This window comes from Pagrus pagrus (assembly GCF_965226575.1).
Source record: "Pagrus pagrus genome assembly, chromosome: 17".
Taxonomy (NCBI): domain Eukaryota; kingdom Metazoa; phylum Chordata; class Actinopteri; order Spariformes; family Sparidae; genus Pagrus; species Pagrus pagrus.
This window is the reverse complement of record NC_140201.1, coordinates 15992867-16011515: the sequence shown is the minus strand read 5'-3', so window position 1 is coordinate 16011515 and position 18649 is coordinate 15992867. Positions and strand designations below refer to the sequence as shown.

At 44.0% G+C, this 18649-nt stretch overlaps 2 protein-coding genes across 2 annotated transcripts; one reads left to right on the top strand and one right to left on the bottom strand.

Moving 5' to 3' along the window:
* Nucleotides 1-562: 562 nt before the first annotated feature.
* sp4 (sp4 transcription factor) lies at nt 563-8781 on the top strand. The gene is made up of 7 exons (XM_084380145.1): nt 563-1146; nt 1432-1502; nt 2458-2796; nt 2891-4082; nt 4449-4647; nt 5130-5329; nt 6398-8781. The coding sequence occupies exons 1-7, from the start codon at nt 1140-1142 to the stop codon at nt 6667-6669; spliced, it is 2280 nt and encodes a 759-aa protein (XP_084236271.1). The 5' UTR covers nt 563-1139; the 3' UTR covers nt 6670-8781.
* Nucleotides 8782-10697: 1916 nt separating this feature from the next.
* Nucleotides 10698-18275, bottom strand: cdca7b (cell division cycle associated 7b). The gene is made up of 10 exons (XM_084379636.1): nt 18039-18275; nt 15251-15394; nt 15050-15150; nt 14275-14512; nt 14095-14157; nt 13337-13519; nt 12901-13047; nt 12642-12791; nt 11359-11495; nt 10698-11199 (listed from the first exon to the last, which is right to left on the bottom strand). The coding sequence occupies exons 1-10, from the start codon at nt 18054-18056 to the stop codon at nt 11178-11180; spliced, it is 1203 nt and encodes a 400-aa protein (XP_084235762.1). The 5' UTR covers nt 18057-18275; the 3' UTR covers nt 10698-11177.
* Nucleotides 18276-18649: the final 374 nt, after the last annotated feature.

Sequence of the window (18649 nt, the reverse complement as noted above, 5' to 3'; positions counted from 1 at the left end):
GTCCATCTATGAATGATGATTAGTAACTGTAATTGGTTTTATGCTCATGGGAACGATAACAAAAAGATCCTTGAGGGAAATAAATAAAAGTATTGTAACACAGAGGCCACACTGTGACGTTATTTATGATTTGCAAATTGCTTTCCAAAGTCATTTAAACTAAATGACACTTCAGTTCCACTGCTCTATCTTGTTTCCCCTCACCAGCACTGTCACCCTGTGACACCACACTGTACACAGTGGAAACTAACACACACACACACACACACACACACACACATGCACGCACACACACATGCACGCACGCACGCACACGCACACACGCCTCCCTTTCCCGTTCGCCCAACCCCCCACAACACACAAGTCACCGCCCTTCCCTCTCGCTCTCACACCAACATGACTACGATCACCGCCGCTCCAACCCACCCCGCGCCGGAGCATCATGGGAGCTGTAGTCCCGGCCGCCCAATCCTGTTCGAGAAGGCGAGGCCTCACCAAAATACAACTCCCATCTCGACCCTCGCACGCCGAGCCCCGTCGTCCAATCTGAATATGTGGGAGGAGCGCGTCCGCCCACAAAAGCCACAGCTATCTCCCCGTATCTCCCCCTTAAAAAAATCAATTGTGCACGAAAAAAAAAGGGAATACGCGTAAAATACAAACAGAGGTGACGGCTGGCTTTCGGTGCACGACGGACGGCGACGAGGCGTCCCCGCGTCGTGCGGCGAGAGAAACGGCGGCGACAGGCAGGAGCAGCGGAGAGGGTGTTGTCCTGATGCTTAAATGGAAGTGGGTGGGCCTCTACGGTCACACACTGCCAACTTCTCTGTGGATATCGTTCTGACAAGCGCCGTTTTACTCGTTTATGGACTGGCTATCCGCTAAAAGAGGCATACGACGGGGCTGCGAGGGGGCCGACGGGCCGGGGACGGTCACTGCGCTCTCCGTTATTTCCGTTATTCGGGGCTGCTTGATTGTGCCTGCGCTTGGCACCGCCCTTCCTGGCCGGTGGGTGGTTTCGTCAAACGGGCAGATCCGCCACGGCCCAGCGCCGAACATATAGGCCGTCCTCCGCCTCTGTACCCGGCCGGCCTTCTACCGTGAACTACACCCTCTCCCTCTCGGTATATTAATGCGTTATGAGTGGTAGGTACCCTCCCCCCTCTCCGTCTCCACCCCTCTCTCCCTCTATCTGACAGATAGGAGGCTCCAAGCCCCCCTTTGATATTGATGATGAGGTTACTGGTTTTGTCCTCTACCTTTTGATTGATCACCTTTGTCATGCCCTACCTGCTTTATGATGTGGTTTTTATTCAGGCCACCTGGTGTCTACATGTCTGCGCCTTCTCCCCGGACTTTGCGCCGTGAAGAAATACTCATGTGATGATATTAGAGCTGGACACATTCTCACATTTGACTCTCTCCTCACAGACTCGAAGAAGGAATCATCTGGAACTGAAGGAGGGAAAGCGTCTAAAAAGGGGAAAAGTTCTGGATCGCAGGTAAACAAAACCAAACAATCGATAAATAAGGAGAAGAAATAAGAGTTTATTATAGTTCATTACTTTTGCCTTGCCTGTAGGCCAGAAATGTACTCTCTCTCCCTCCCCTCCCAGCCAGCCAGACACCTCTGGGGGCGTTTCTCTGGTGAATTCCACTTCCTGCTTCTGTGCAGCCCTGCTGAGAGCCAGCCCAGAGCTCTTTGAATAGGCTTATATGGCTGTCACACTTCAACCACTGTACTTTTGAATTGTCTGTTTGAATTAGGGGGTCAAAAAGATTTTATTCTGCATATGGATTTATTCTGAAGACGTGCAGCGTTGGTATGTGACTCTTTGACTGTGTGGAGCTCCTATTTTCAGCTGTTTTGTATAGGTTGTGTACATCTTGGGGATTAATTTAAGCCAGGCAACTACTCTCAAGTGCATATTCCTGTGGTATGATGAGCATCGCTGCTTTTGTATTTGTTACAGAGTCTGGGCTGTTTTCCGTGCTCTGTTGAGAGGTGTATAGCATTAAAAATTTGCCTGCGACCTAGTTCCTTTGAAAGGGAGGAGAGAGAGAGAGAAGGCGGCATTTTCTACCAGTGTTCTGAGAAAAGAGAAATGTGGTTCTCACACGCCCACCCACTCGCTTCCTGTAATACCGCCCACTTCCACTGACAGCTCTCTCTCTTTTCTCTCAGCTTTTTGTGTCTCTCTTCTCTGTACCATGTCTCTCTCCACCCTCTGCTCTTTTACTCTCTCGTCTTTCTTTCAGATTATTCATTTATTTTGAGTACCTGCCCATCTCTTCCCTCCTGGCCTTTTCCTCTTACATGTTGTACTTTTTGTTTGTGTATGTATATGAGCTCTCTATGTGTGTTGACTGGCTTCTCCTCCCTCCCTCGTCACTCCTGTTTAACCGTCTCTCTCTCTGCCCCTCCTTTCCGTCCCTCCTCCGCCCCCTCTCCTCCAGGATTCCTCTCAGCCCTCTCCGTTGGCTCTGCTAGCGGCCACCTGCAGTAAGATCGGAGGGCAGGGGGGAGCGGAGGGGGCTCAGGCCCAGCAGATCCAGGTCCAGGCTGGTCAGATCCAGCTGCAGGGGGGTCAGCTCCAGGGTCAGATAGTGCTGGACACCGCTGGAGGTCAGACCCTGGTGCCCCAGCAGCTGGAACTGGTCCCGGCTCAGTTCACAGGGAACGGCTGGCAGATCATTACAACAGCGCCTACTATGGCCAAGGAGAACACCAATCAGCCTGTTGCTGTGACGGTCGCCACCACCTTGGCCAATGACAGCTCACCTGGTGGACGCAAGGTAAAGGAGATCAGCACACAGCGGGTTTGAGCTTTTGTTTTTATTTTGCCATGTCAGTGTTTGTCCTCTTAACTGTATCACTGCTTATTTCCAGGTCAAGCCAGTCGGTGGGACCAACAGTGTTGCAGCCAATCAGCAACAGCAGCAGTTCCAGATCATCCAGGTTCAGAACCTGCCCAATGCCGGGGGCGGGGTCCAGTATCAGGTCATCCCTCATCTGCAGACTGCAGATGGACAGCAGATCCATATCAGCCCAGCTCATACAGCCTCCATTGGGGCTCTACCGGAGCAGGTTCAGCTCATTCAGACTCAGAGTCCGAGCCAGACCATCCTGCAGCCAGCCAACCAGCAGGCCATCCTGACAAGTACAGCCAATCAGACGGTCCCGCTACAGATCCGGCCCGCACAGTCTTTCCCACTGCAGCTGCAGACTCTGCAGGGCTCCCAGACTCCTGTTATGACCACTGTACCCATAAACCTGGGTGGCATGACCCTGGCTCTGCCTGTGATAAATAATGTCGGAGGGGGCGGGGCTGTGCAGCTCATCCAATCAGCAGATGGCACATTCTCTGTTGCCAATGGCAACCAGCTGGTGACAACAGCAGTGTCTGGGGCAGCTCCTGCTACAGCATCAACTGGCTCAACGGCAATAGTTGAAGGTGACAGCATCTCCGACGGGACACAAATGGTTTCTGTTGGATCGGAGGCTGGTGACACACAAGTGCAGAGCAGTGAGGCGGACTCTCAAAGCCAGAACCAGGCCAACGGGCTTCAGAACCAGACAGATACAGCAGGAACCATCCAGCAGGTGATCGTGGGCCAGGTGGGGCACCAGTTGGTGCAGCAGATCCAGCTGCAGCCCCAGACTCAGAGTCAGGGTCAGGCCCAGGGCCAGCAGCAGCCTCAGCACATTCAGACCCTCCAGCTGGCCCCAGGACAAACCCTGCAGCCCATCCAGGCCTTCCAGAACCCAGCCCAGGTCCTTATTCGCACCCCCACCCTGTCCCCATCCGGGCAGCTCACCTGGCAAACACTGCAGCTTCCCGGTGGAGTCTCCCTGCAGGGTGGCCTAGGGGCGGCCATGCCACAGCAGCTAACACTTGCCCCCGTGGCTGGAGGGACAACGGTGGGGAGTGGAGGGCTGGTGTCCCTGAGTGGAGCTCCCCTGACGCTGAGCGCAGCACAGATCAACCCGGGGTCTGGGGTACAAACGGTCAGCATCGCAGGGCTGGGCACTGCAGGGGTTCAGGTGCAGGGTGTTCCCCTCACCATTACTGGTCTACAGGGTAAGGGCACACTAAGGATAACTGAGTGAATGTGTAGTGACTAAACCATTACTGTAGGTTAAAGCACTGTGTTTGTATGGAGGACACATTACTAGTTACTGAACAATTATGAAGCTCTAATGACTTTCCTGCTCCAGTCTCCAGTTGTGTGGGACACTACTCCATACATTTACCAGCTAACTATACCAGGATGTCCTGCTGACTCAGTCAAATTCAATGTCTCACACTGCTCTCAAGAAAAGACAGTTTTGTTTGTTTGTTTGTTTGTTTGTTTGTGTTTCTCTATTGTCACATTCTTCAGACTACTTCACAGACAATATTCTTATTTTTGATTCAGAAGCTTACACATTTTCAATCACCTTTCAGGTCAACCCCAGGGTCAGGATGGGGTCAAAGTTCAGTCATCTCCCGTGACGGTCACTGTTGGCAACGTTGCGTCAGGCTCATCGATGAGTCCAGACCAGCTGGGCTCCGTACAGAGTTCTTCGGACCAGGAGGGACCGCCCAGCAAGCGACTTCGCCGCGTCGCCTGCTCCTGTCCGAACTGCAGGGATGGAGAGGGAAGGTACAAAAAGAATAGAAACTCAGAGCACCCTGCATAGACGGAGTAGGAAGAACGTGGTAAAACATGTAGGCATATGGGGAATTACTGCATTTGTCTATTTTTAAGTGCTGTTAGAGGGAGATCAAAGAAAATATTTTCTTTAAATATACAATATTTCTTCCAGGCAACAAGTCTCATGCAAAAAGTCAAATACTCCAAAGTACTCCCAGAAATCTACAAGTCAAAAATGTCAAGATTTTTCCAAAACTGTTGATGACCACCATGTCATGGTGGGACAACTGGTTAGACAGATGGTCAGAACACAGTGCAGCTTGTATCCTAAAGTGAGAGATCCGACCTCTCACCACCAAGCACTTCACATTGTGATGTGGGGCTGGCACCCGAAACATACACTGAGAATATTCATGGAGTGGTCAAATGTATTCAGCTTTGCTAGAATAATCAGTGAGTCCACCTCCAGCTCACTCCTAACTGTGTTGCAGGAACAGCGGCGACCCCACGAAGAAGAAGCAGCACATCTGCCATATGGAGGGCTGTGGGAAGGTGTACGGCAAGACGTCCCACCTGAGGGCCCACCTGCGCTGGCACACCGGCGAGAGGCCGTTTGTGTGTAACTGGATCTTTTGTGGCAAGAGATTCACCAGGAGCGACGAGCTGCAGAGACACCGGAGAACACACACAGGTAGGCAGAGTGGTGATGTGGGTCATCCCAGTCATGTTGGTATAGCTGGGGGCTCAAGAGCATTTGATCAAGTTTTAAAGGAGACATATTATGCTCATTTTCAGGTTCATCATTATATTTTGGGTTACTACTAGAATAGGTTTTCATGCTTTAATGCTCAAAAAAAAGACATCAGGTTTCTCATATTGTCCAGTGCTGCAGCTCTGTATTCCCCCTCTGTTTGAGCTTCTGTCTCTTTAAGGCCCCCCTCCTGAATACCCTGTCTGCTCTAATTGGTCCACTGACACATGCCTGAGCCAGCACCGCTAACAACAACAACAACAACAACAACAACAGAGAAGCTCTGCTAATTCAATTCTTACGCTCCAAACCAGCCACTAGGCATAAATTATGGCGGGATTAAAGGCGGGACTATGAAACAGGTGTTGCAGGAGCAGTGTTTTCTGTGGGAGAGAGGAGCTTCCGTTGGTACAGACTTTTGGCTTTTCTAACTTTCAAGATGTTTTATATGCACAAGAACCTATATAAAACAAAAAAAACATAATATGTCTCCTCTAATCCAGGACTGAATCCAAACTAGGTCTACAACTAACGATTATTTTCATCATGAAGACCCACTAGCAACTGGCTTATCTTCAGTGGGAAAGTACAATCAGTACCCACTCCCAGGACATATAACTCTGCAGTAGTTCCGAGTATTTTTTGGTTCCAGCTCTGATCAGCAGTGATGGAGACATGACACCCAGGTGGACACGCTTACTTTCACCCATTTTTTTCCGCCGTGATGCGCATTGAAGTTATCCATCTCCGTTCAAGCAGCTTCTCGAACATTGCTCTGTAAGCGTTGAATCTGAAAAAGAGACTGAAGTCAAAGATATAAAAAGCAGCTTTAATCCAACTCCTTTAAGATTCTTTATTAAAACTGTTCGGATTTGCACAATTTACAACTTACCCAGCGCCACTTTTTCATGTAGATCATTCAAACTCTTTCCCAACAGCTATGCAGTGCAGCTACAAAGTATCTTTCTTGATTTCTTCTTCTCTAACTTTTTGTCTTCTCCCCTCTAGGAGAGAAGCGTTTTGAGTGTCCCGAATGCTCCAAGCGCTTCATGCGCAGCGACCACCTCTCCAAGCACATCAAGACCCACCAGAACAAGAAGGGCGGGGCTGCGGTGGCAATCATCACCACTGACGACATGGAAGAGGACGCCCCTGAAGGCCTGGGCGCCTCCCCTCAGATTGTCGCCGTGGCGACCCTCTCCCGTGACTCTGACCCTGCTACGCCTACCACCTCTAATCACCTGGAGGAAGAGGAGGAGGAAGAGGAGGAGTTTGAATAGGCGACTGACTCCTGCCTATTTGCGGAAGGCCGACTTCCTGTTTTTTTGGGAGTCTTTGCAGGGACTGTGAGGGTGGCTACTTTTTTCCTTTTTTTTTTTTTTTTACTTTTCATTTCACATCATTTAAAAATGTTGTCGTTCTCTCATGAAAAGGGACTCAAAAGAGACGGGATCATGCAATGAAGAGAAACCGAAAAAATATAAACATCACAACTAAAAAAACTAACAGATATAATAACGAAAATTTTGTCTAGACGTATGAAAGATTAGTTTGGCATTTATGAGAGGAATCTATAATAATTCCATACCTGGCGGGGAAAGGAATGTACGTAGTGTCTAGATTAGCACAAGACGGGGGGGTCCTGCTGAACCTATCCAACATCGAGAGACATTTTCCTAATCGCAACAGAATCTAACTCTATGCACAAAGTTGTGTTCCTGTTTCATACCTGTCAGACAGCGCTGAGGGTCAATCATGGTACAGGACTGTTGCAGAGCAGCGAGGGCAGTCTTGGGATGGATGGTGTGTGTGTAGATGTGACCTGTATGAATGAGCGCGTGTTTGTATTCCCATGCTGTCATGGAGAGGATCTACCTAATTTGAGTTTTATTCATGGTTCAGGTTCAGTCCTCAGATCAGATTCAGGTGTTGATTCCTTCGAGACCAGTCAACGGATAAACTGTTATTGAAGAAGAGAGGAGATGATTCTAAAAAAAAAAAAAAAAAAAGAACTAAAAAAAGCACATATAAAAAGATTTATAAATAATGCATTCCTATTGAGGCGCAGTGGCCATTAGAAAAAAAGGTTTCTATAGAGAAAAACAATCTAGCTTTCTACAACTTTGTTTGTGTAGTGAAAGCAATACTATAATGACAATCCTAGTGAAACCATGTTTACATCGTCAGGGGAAGTTTTCTCTGTTAATAATACAAGCCAGTTCGCTCCAAGATTCGGGGGAAACGTCTGAAAGCAGTGCTGTCGTCTGATCAAAGCCAGTTACTTTGCAGATACCACAGGGTGGCTTTAACATCGCGGCTGCAGCGGTCCATCCAGCGCCAGTTTGTTATTTTTATATGATCAGCTACCGTCAGATGGTACCTGGTAGATGTAACGACAGATTCGTCGGACAGCGGCACAGCCACTGATGTTGCTTTTTGCCTCCTGTGCTCCAGTGACGACCCCTCTCCACCTCTCACCCTGCTACGTGACCCATGTGCCACAATTGCCTTAACACAAGCTGTTGTACAGAGGGAAGTTCAGGGCGAGGCGGATGGATACAGGGGTGACACAGAGCAGACCACAGCACAGAGAGGTAAAGAGTGACCAGAGCTGTGGGTGGGAGTGGGTCGGGCTATTTAGCTGTGTGGATATTATGAGATGTTTTCTGGTGGTGTTGCTCTGTGTTAGTTCAGTGCGTACCTTCTTTTTTTAAATTAAAAGATTATTTTATTTGATAGAATTTCTCGATTGTTTTAAAAAGTCCCCTCCCAGTATGTTGACACACAGGACCCCAGTGTGTAACGGCTAATTTATTATTTATCCTTGATTTGTACTATTTGCCTTTTGCTGGACTTGTATTTGTGTGCGTTGATTCTGAGGTTGTGTACAGCATGTTTCAGTTTTTTCGCCGTAGTGCTGCTTCTTTCTTCTTTACTCTTTGTGCTTCGGTTTTCTTTTTTCTACGTCTGACCATTGCTGTTCACTTCTTCTCTCTGCGCCATAAACGTGTTTTCGGAGAAAAATAATAACAAAAGAAGAAGAAAGCAAAAAAGTTACTATTTGTTTAAAGTTGAAAAGGTTGATACCAAACAAATTTAGATGTTTTTTGGTAATATTTTGTGTGACAACCAACTTTTCTTTCTTGGATATTTTGTAGTGACATCTCATTTGTAAATCTTTTTCTAAAGATGTTTGTTCGTCTCCATGACATTTGATAATGGGTTTTTTGCCAGGTTAGCCTCAAAGGCTCCAGTTTATTGATATTTTTAAAACTGGTTTGTACAAACGTGTTATGTCAATAAAAAAAATAAAAAAGGACAACTTCAAGCAGAAAAGATGCTTTGCCTGCATAACACTTGACAATAAAGTGATTAAAACTGTCTTAAATCCCCCTGTGATGCTCTGGTATTTGTGTGAATCTAATAGACAATACACATCTACACGTGTTAAACCCCGACCTCAACACACACGCGCTTCCTCCCACCCCCTCATTACTGGGTAATCTCTCAGCTGTGTTGTGACAGCAGTGATGGGAACATACTGTTCACAATGACCATTTCTGCTGCGAGGATCGAACCTGTGACCACCAGTGACAGGACAGTTACTGGTCTAAAACACAACAGCTGCTTTGACTGAGTTATTTTGGTTTGTGTGGACAGATAATGAGACAATAAACTACTTCAGACAACATGATCTACAAAACACCTCGAGTGTAGCTACAGTCACAGTGAGACTTGTGAGGGTTCACCATCAGGTCACTCGGTTTACAAAAAGCATCACGTAGTAGGCAGCTCACGCATACCTTAGACATGTTAGTCCTTTGAAGCACTTCAAAAACACCTAAATCTACAAGCCTGCACCCTCTGGTGTTTTTGTGGAGTTTGGAAGGTCTAATGTAATGAACTGTTCAAGTATCTGAATGCAGACAGAGTTTTGATCTTTTCACTCCTTTAATTTCATCACTTTGGATGTTAAAATCAACACCAAAACGTAAACAACTACGATGTTAAAAAACTGTGCTGAAGCCGTAAAGGGTAACTGCACCATTTTACACATTAACGTGCATTTACAGATCTTGGGGAGGACTACTACATATGTGGAAAAAGTAGTATAAAGGAACTGCATATCTGGGGCATTTCCACAAGTGACGTCATTCAGTGGCTAAGTTGCATTGTGGGTAATGTAGGCACCAGGTTTTGAAAAGGAAGAAGAATGTGTGGAATAAAGTGCTAGACCAGTGGACTGCTGTTCAAAACCTGGAGCTATCCCCATTCAAGTTAGCCGGGCGCTAAACCAGCTAAACTAGCCAGCTTGCAGAAGTCTCTAGTGCACACGCTCTATGGGCCTCACAATGCGCAAGCTATGCGGCAGTATGGCCTCATTAAGAGCAAAACTGTCGTTGAGGCAAAAAAGCCAGTTGAGTGAGGGTAGTGCGTTAAGGCTGTGGTTGTGTGGACCACGTGGGTTGTCGGAAAAAACACAGCATCAGTCAGGTAAGCCTGCGAAGACAACGGTGGATCAACAGTATTGTTGTTCAAGCAGTTTACACCACATATATAAAGTACAGCCTACCACTATAATACTTATAATGGAATGTTTTCATGTTTTCTTGTAAGTGTTGGTTAACATGGATGAAACATACTGTCATATAGGCCCAATATAAAACAAAACACACACACACACACACACACACACACACACACACAAATTGCTCCTAATATCTATTATGTTGCTCGGTGCCTTTAATAAACATCATGCTGCACCAGCACCAGCAGGGGAGGAGAAATACTCTGCAAACTTGATGCGGATGGAGGAGAAGACATAAGAGCTGTTTCTCCCAAGTCGGGAGCCAGCAACTGGACCAAGTGAAAATACTCTCCCAGTTGTGTCCCCCCACACAGCTGCACAACCCTGCACTAATCTCCACAACGCCCGATTTGGTCTGAATGAGGCCATCAACACACACTCAAGAGAGATTATTCAGATCAAGATGTATTTAGATACATCTTTATATCTCTCACTCTCATTGTTAGCCAACAATGCCTCATGACCACCCAGTGACCTCAGGTTGACCCCTGCCCTGCAGCAATGCACCCATGTCATTATATAAGATCAGTGGCTGGCTCCCTGATCACCTCAGGAGCAAAGATTTGACCTGGATCTGACCCCACTTACCTGGGGAAATCATACCAGGTACACAGCAGCCTTTTATAAGGAGGCTTGGAGCCTCCTTATAAAAGACACTCCTTATGAATTTTTTGACAATTATGAGAGCTGAAAAAACAGTAAAGAGACTGCATAAGAATGTAAAAAAAAAACAGAACATGGCAAATCATTGCGATAATGCCATTCTTTATTCAACTTTACAGTGGACTGACAAGAAAGCTGCAAAGTTACTCACTTTTTAAAAAGGTAGTTGGTATAAAAGGCTCCTTTTGCATCCGTAACACAGAAAATAACCATACATTATACTGGCTATAGAGAACATGAAAAGGTAGAAATGAAAATATACAACTCATAGCCAAGAACTGACTTTAAGACAATAAAAAACATGCCTGCAGCTTATGCAGCCTTAAATCATAGTATATAAAACATATAAACAGGGTATGTGCCTTGTGTTAAGGTCACAATAGAAAACATCTTTTTGATTGTTTCTCTAGTTAGAAAAAAAAAGGAGGTCCATCTAAACCTATAAATGTGCATTAAAATGAGTTCTACAGTACTGTGCAGCACGAGCGTCTGCTCCAGGTACCAGCTGTATGAGCTCTCCGGTCTCCTCTCTGGACGTTACTGCAGCTCCTTCTGAATGCTGCAACGAAACAAGACAAGACATGAGCTCCATCTGCTGTCTGCACAGTTCTCAGTACAACTTCATTAAATAAGAGAAATTTCACATCATGGCAGTTTTATGGAGACCCCATTCAGGTCTCTACCACTGAAGCTGTACGGTAAGAATGAGGCGGCGTACCTCTCCAGATACTCATGGACGTTGTCGTGGCCGTTGTAGCGGGCCAATCCCACCAGGATGCCTGTAGCACAGCGGCCCTCCTTTTTACGACACAGACTGCAGTTACACATCCCACGGCAGAGAGGACACGACCAAGTCTACAAGGAAAAGGTCAAAATTGAGTGGTATTGGTATCAAAGTACATGTAGTCCTGTATGCACTGGTATGAAAACTATTTTTACAATTTTTTTTTATAGAAAAACATTCTTGAGGTCATTTATAATGATTAAATCTGAAGTAAAGTTTACTGTTTCTGATGTAATTTTAACAATAAAGTTTATGGTTACTTTATTTATTGTTACATATCTAGTCAATTGTTCAATAACCACAGTTGAGGAGTCATTGCAAAAAAGTTGTTTATTCTGTATATTCCTCCTCCTGCATATTGTTACTGGCACTGGCCACAAAATTCCAGTATTGGTCATGCTCACATAAAGTACCTTAAAGTCATACTTATTAGTAAAAGTAAAGATGACTAAACTGACTTGGATTTTCCAACAGTTCAGCTGAAGTTTCTGTAGGTGGTGCTCTTTGCTTTCTGTATTCAGCTACCCACTGTTCTGTTGAAAACTAAACTGATATATAAAAAAGGAAATCATTTTGACTGTTGCTCAAAATGTTAAGGAAACCCCACTTCTTTCCTCCCAGATGCAAAAAAAAACAAAACAAAAAACACAGCACAACAGATAATCAGAAAGCCCTTCGTAATCCTGTATGTGAAAAGTCTGCAATACAATAACAACCCACAAACATCACATAATATTATATTCCTGTGTAAAACAAACATGAATACACATATTTAGGATAAAAATATTCCAAAATCTGAACACAGCAAGGCAGTTTAATAAAATCTAAACTGCATTGTTTACACTTGTAAACATGACAGCTTATGAAAGCTTAGAAGCTTGAAAATATCGTCCCTGACCACTTCATTACCCTCACTGAAAATGACAGCACTCCTGTTATATGTTATTTGCTTTTACGTATCCTTTCAATTGGACATTGCAATATATTAAGTGACACATCCCCAAAAATGAACAAATAAATAAAAGAGCATAACTTACATTCATGTAAATGTTTTTTAATGTTTGTCTCTTGCAATGCAATGTGATAGAAAATTCAGTTAATTCAGGTTTGACGAACTTTTTGTTTTTCATTACTGGGGTCTTTTCAGTCTCAGAGGACCCCACACTCACCTCAAGTATATGAAATACAAAGTGAGAGGAACGTGTGTTAGTACTGACCGGGTCGAGCAGCACAGTGCGTACGTCCTCTCCATAGCGGTTCTTCAAGCAGGGCCCACAGAACTGACCTTTGGCCCCCACACAGAAACCACTGCGACACACGGTCTTTGTGTCCAGAGTCTTCTGTCTGCACTGGTGACACGAGCTGCCCTGGAAGAAAAGCATTAACATAGGATGAAAGACTGCACAAAGCCAGTGGGAAACCTGACTGCACAGTACAGTCCAGCGCCGGCACCACTAAAGTCCTGATGTGACTCACATTCTCCTTGTCCCAGATCTTGTCTTTGCTGCGGTACGCTATGTTGTCCAGGTCTTCTTTGGTGATCTCGTCGACTGACCTCACGTCATACTGGCTCTTCCTGATCCTAGACGTCCTCCGTCCCTCACCGGCATGTTCCTTGTCCACCTGCCCGATCACAACCCACAGACTGAAGGTCAAACAGGTCTCTGCTATTCATCCAATAAGATTTTAATAGGAACTTTAAAACCTAAAATCATATTTGAATGCCTAAAATCAAATAAGTATAAGGTGCTTGGGATTCATTTTATAAAGAATGTTAAGATAAAAGTTGACTTGTCAAAAAAGTTTCCCTTTCCCACAAACTTCACTGCATTACACGTACATGAGCTGTGTAGGACTGCATTCACACTGGATATGTCAGCATATAGTGTGAAGTGTGTGTTGCACAGTGTACCTCCACCAGTCTCCTGATATCGACAGTCTTGGGGCTTCTGCAGGTGAGTGGCTCGCTCTTTTCCTCCACCGCAAAGTTCTCGGGAGGACGAGCCTTACGGGACGGGTTTCTCCTCTCTGACCCCACCTCTGGTTCAAACTTGCGTTTCCGAGGCGTTGTCTTCTCTGACACTCGCTTCTTCTTCTGCAGAGATAACAAGACAGTGGTGAGTTTGTACCGTGCATGCTTATTATTTGCATTGAACCAGATGCAAACATACGCGTGTCATTATGTGAGTTAAAAGAAAATAATCTATAAAGTGGCACAAGATGCGTTTACATCAGTAATGTAAACACAACAACAACAAAAAGATGGTTATTTTATTATATCAATGTTTTGTATGCATTTTATTTTAGAGTTTTGTGTATTTTAAAAAGCCCATCTACACTAGGGAAGGGTATTGCGTACCATCTTGTCCCTATACAACTAAACATTCAACAAACCAGTTTTAACACATAGAAACCAAAATAATCTTGTGGTCTTTTCCAAATATCAACATCTAGGTTATTACTCATCTACTAAACTATATAACTCTTGTTCCTATGAACTCTGAATGCACTTATTTTGAGTTTCTTCGGATAAAGCAGTCGGCCAAATGAATGCAACCTTATTTTACTGGTCATCAATACTCTTCAAATGAGCCGTTTATTTCCAGCTGAGAGCATGTTCATCTCTCTGTTGTATGGTTGTGAGAAACTGGTGCTGGTGCTTATACTCACTTGAGGGGTGGAGGGCAGAGTCAGGTCAGCCATGCTGCTCAGATCAGCAAACAGCTTAGCCAGCTGAAAGACAACAGACACAACCAGAGTCAAAGGACATCTGACAAAGGATGGACTGTATCAGATCATACAGTTTGTCAGGATCTGGAGCAAACACAAAAGCTGGTGAGGGTTCTTTACCATGGCCTTGTTTTCCTTAATGTTCTTGTCTCGTTTCCTGAGGCTCTGAGCCAGGACTTCCTCTTTGTCTTCCTCCTCCTGCTCCTGCTCCTCCTCCTCTTCTTCCTCCTCCTGCTGCTGGTGCTTCGTCCTCTGCCTTCTGCTGGATCTCCGTGAAGGAGGAGTTTCTTTGACTGGCTTTTTGATTATTTTCTCTTGTGGTTCCTTTTTGGGAGTAGACAGCCTTTTGACTGGGAACCTGAGGAGCAACAATAAATTACAATTGTTATTTAATCATTGGAGAATCCAACAGTCATCATAACAGCAATAAACTCATTATCTATACATAAATCAAAATCAAAGATAATCCGATCTTGCCTTTGAGTTTACACCTGGTATTTTTAATGTGTTTTCATTATCCTCATTTAGATCTGACCTCTCCTTCAGAGCGCTTATAAATTTGGCAAATCTGATACATTAACTTATTCCTTTTTTTGTATTAAAGAAATTGTCAGTTTGTCCCATAATGTTGGCTACTCTGTGACTCGATGAACTATATGCCTTGTTAACAGTAGATCAGCTGCTTATATCCAAATGTACATCATTCATTTCATTTTCCATCCATATTGCCCTGATACAGATCACATTTAATAACTAGATGTAAATGGGGTGATGGATCTGGATTTTTCAATGTGATGAGATACAGCTGATCAGATGTGATCTTCTTTAGGTAAAATGAAAAGGTGCAGCACCTATTATTTTGCTTACTGACTATCTGACACACACACTCACACACCTCAAGGCTACTAACAGACTCCTCCTTTTTGACGGTGGGCCCTCTTCGCCATCAGAGTAGAAGCCTGTGTCCACGTCGCTATCCTCCTCTGAATCCACCATCTGGAGAAAACCAGAGGAAAAAGCCTTCAGTGTGATGCTTTGGCAGGGGTATCGCACACATTTTCATTAAATAATGCAACCAACAACAAATGCTTCATACCTTGGTCTTTAGCCGTTTGTTAAAAGACCCTCTCTCCTCTTCTTCCTCATCCTCGCTGAAACCTTCAAACTCCTCCTCACTGTCTGACTGGCTGAACAGGTGAGCCAGCTCCGCAGTGATAAACTTGGATTTGAAACATGGAGCCTGTCGGCAGACATATCAAGCACTTTCTGGGTCATTCACTGGTCAAATCATACAAGTACCCTGTGCAGTTTTCTTTCCCTATAGTAGCACAACATATTGGGTTTCTGAGTTGGTTCCTGTTTTGTTCATCTTTTGTGCATGTGTTGTGACATGATACACAATCCTTGAGTCCCAATAATGGTGTGACACTATTCCACTGATCAACAGGTGGCAGTAACATGTCAAGATATGCTGCGATGCATCAACAAAGACTGGGAAAAAGAAAACTGTTGTATACAATGTGGAATTTAAATTTTTGTTTTAAAATCAGCTTTACAAATATGTTATGGGGAAAGAATGACCTCAACACCTTTGTTAGACTACAAGGATACACACGATGCATTTGGGGAGTAACACTATATGTACAGGAACAATTTCCTACGTTATTTTTCCCAATTGAGCACCATTCAATCAGTGGACATCCTTGGTCACTAATGATGCAATCCATTGCAAGTTGGGAGTCGATATTTCTGTGTCGGTATTCCCAATTTTCAATCTAAATGCTGTGAAGTCTCACGATGAAGTCTGTGGACTTCACAAGCAACTTCAGCAGCTGATTAAACAGATTATCATACTTAAAAAGAGAAGGGAGGCATAAACTTGTACCACATGCATGCAAAGACTTCAATCAAGTATAAATCAAGTGAATGAAAAATAAAAGTGATGAAGCAGAAAAAGCTAATTGTTGACTGTGTGTTTATGTCAGTGAAGTTCGGGCTTGATGGATCTTGCCTGAGTTTCCAACTTGGATGACTTTTCCATTGCACTTTGTAGGTCGGAGGTAATTTTTCCCAGAGTGGATTGCAGCATGAGTGAATGCTGAGGGAACAATTAAGTTAGTTTAGCTGTGCCACTAGGCAGTTTGCCAGGATCACCTGAAACAGGGCTGGCTGTCGTTGAAGTAATCGCGTTTTGTGGAGTTTACATTGGCAGACACCAAACTAAACCCAAGGACGTCCTTATCACTACAGGCCAGTGCCAGTTGCAAAGTTAAGTGGAAAAGGAACAGACACTTAAACCTTGTGCTTTTCTTTTCTTTCCCGACATGGCTTTACTTCCTCATTGTTTGGGGCCCCAAAGACACAAATACTGTTGTAAATTATGGGTCAACTGAAATGTTTTTTTCAGGGCCGATACCAATAATTAGTAATCATGGAGAACCGGTATTTGAAGTTTTGAACTGATATAAATTGGAAATTAAAATTAAAATCTTAGGTGTCAAAATTTTGAATAACCACTACTACTCTACTCTACTCAAATACTGTACTTAAGTACAATTTTGAGGTAATTTACAGGAGTATTTCCATTTTCTGCAACTTTATACTTCCACTGCATTACATTTATATGATAAGCTACAAGTTACTAGCAGATTCAGATTTTGCAGTATTGATAGGTTATTACTGGTGATGTTTAACCAATCAGATAGTGTTGTGGGTGGGACATTGAGTGAGACCACAAGTGGTAACTACAAACAGAGAAAAGGATGCTGCACCAGAGCCAAAGTATTTAATTTATAAATCAGTATAATCTAATGTCAAGCATACAAGAAATTACCAATACCAGTAATTGAAAAAATGTTTGGCCTGGCTGATCCTCAGTCTATCCAGATACTTTCCTTCTGACCTACTTAAGACCCAAAATGTAGAAAAGTTTTGAAGTAGGAACCTTCCTGCAATTTGGTCGTGCACATTTGATGAGGGTGCTCAAATCCGGAAATTACATTACAGCATAGTTATTTCACAAAGCAGACATACATATCTATAAAAATATGTTGTTTTTGTATTGAATTTCACCTAATATTACAGCAAGGGTCTGAGATCCATAAAATAACTCGTGTTTAATTGTCAGTAGAAGGTTTTATAAACATGTCATCAGTTCAAAATCATCTTTGCAAGGAATTCTCATAAAATTAGTTTAAGTTGTGACACATCAAGCAATATATAAAAATGTTAAGTGTTTTTTAAGTTGTTACAGAGGGGCCCAAACCGTATATTAGGGTTGAGTGTTTACATGATCTTCTTTCATGGCCTCTTATGACAACAGTGTAGAAGCCTTTAAGATTATCTTGGGACCATGCTGGATTTTAAGGCCCTGAGTCTTTGTTAAATATGTGTGAGGCTGTTATTTTTTAAGAGACAAACAGGGTCAAGTTGAGTCCGATGTCCCTGATCGCATTTGTTGACATCTGCTGGACCATCCTCTGACTGGACAGATCTACCATGTGCCTCTTCTGAACACTGCATCTGCACTCCTTTACTCTGAGCATTAGTTAGCTTACAGTTCAGGTTAAGGATCACCTGAACAGCGATGTGAGGCGGATCACGTGGAAGCTAGCTGGTTAACCAGGTCAAAACAAAGCCGTACGACAGATATGGGGTTCAGTCAGTAACGTTATGACATGAAAGCTCTAGCTACAGCCAAAAATCACCTGATTCGGAGGAGAAAGATAAGAAAGCACCTTGTCAGTTGAGCTCACTGGAACCAACACGTTAGCTAACTTAGATGATAACAATGGTGGCCACTTAGGCTCATTGTGACTTTTCTTCACTACAAAAACCAACGTGGAAAAGAGGGCTGTATTCACACGCACTGCTGTGCCGCTTACCTTTGACTTGAGGGTCATTTTTTCTCCGTTTTGCACCAAATTTCCGTCACACAGAAAGTTTAGTCTTGTATCATGAAAACCAGAGGAGAGGTGGATTTAAAAGTCAACCGCTAGAGAAGTCTGGTAATTGCAAAAGTGGGTGTTTTGGTGTTGGCCGCCTTACACCAAAATTACTTGGTAAGTCCAATACTTGTGATTTTGAGATTCCACTAAAGACTATACGTGTAAAGAGAGCCTTCGTTCAATAGCAGTTTTTGATAAAGGTGTGTGTCTCTACGTTTAAGAGCGGTCTTTCTTCTGACTCCCCCCCGTACTCACAATGGTGCAGTCCGTCCTTTCGCGCGGAAACGGTATATGGGCGTGGTAATCCCAGACAATACTACAGTCAGTGAGTTTGGCCCATTGACTGTCAATGAATTGATCTTATCCTGATCTGTTTGTCTGTCTGCCTTTGTATTGTAAATTAATGATAATGTATTATTAACAGTCTGAACAGGGGTGGAATAGATACATTCACTAAATTGCAGTACACTTTTAAGGTATTCATGCTCGTACTCCACTACAATTCAAAGAAACATTTTGTAGCCTACTTTTTACTTTGCATTTCTTTA

Excerpts from the sequence above, each read along its gene's own strand:
- cdca7b (XM_084379636.1), bottom strand. Across the intron at positions 13,520-14,094 it reads CTCTGCCCTCCACCCCTCAA|AAGAAGAAGCGAGTGTCAGA; the intron begins GTGAGTATAAGC and ends TTATCTCTGCAG. Across the intron at positions 11,496-12,641 it reads GCACTGTGCTGCTCGACCCG|ACTTGGTCGTGTCCTCTCTG; the intron begins GTCAGTACTAAC and ends TTTTCCTTGTAG.
- sp4 (XM_084380145.1), top strand. Across the intron at positions 2,797-2,890 it reads GCTCACCTGGTGGACGCAAG|GTCAAGCCAGTCGGTGGGAC; the intron begins GTAAAGGAGATC and ends GCTTATTTCCAG. Across the intron at positions 4,083-4,448 it reads CACCATTACTGGTCTACAGG|GTCAACCCCAGGGTCAGGAT; the intron begins GTAAGGGCACAC and ends ATCACCTTTCAG.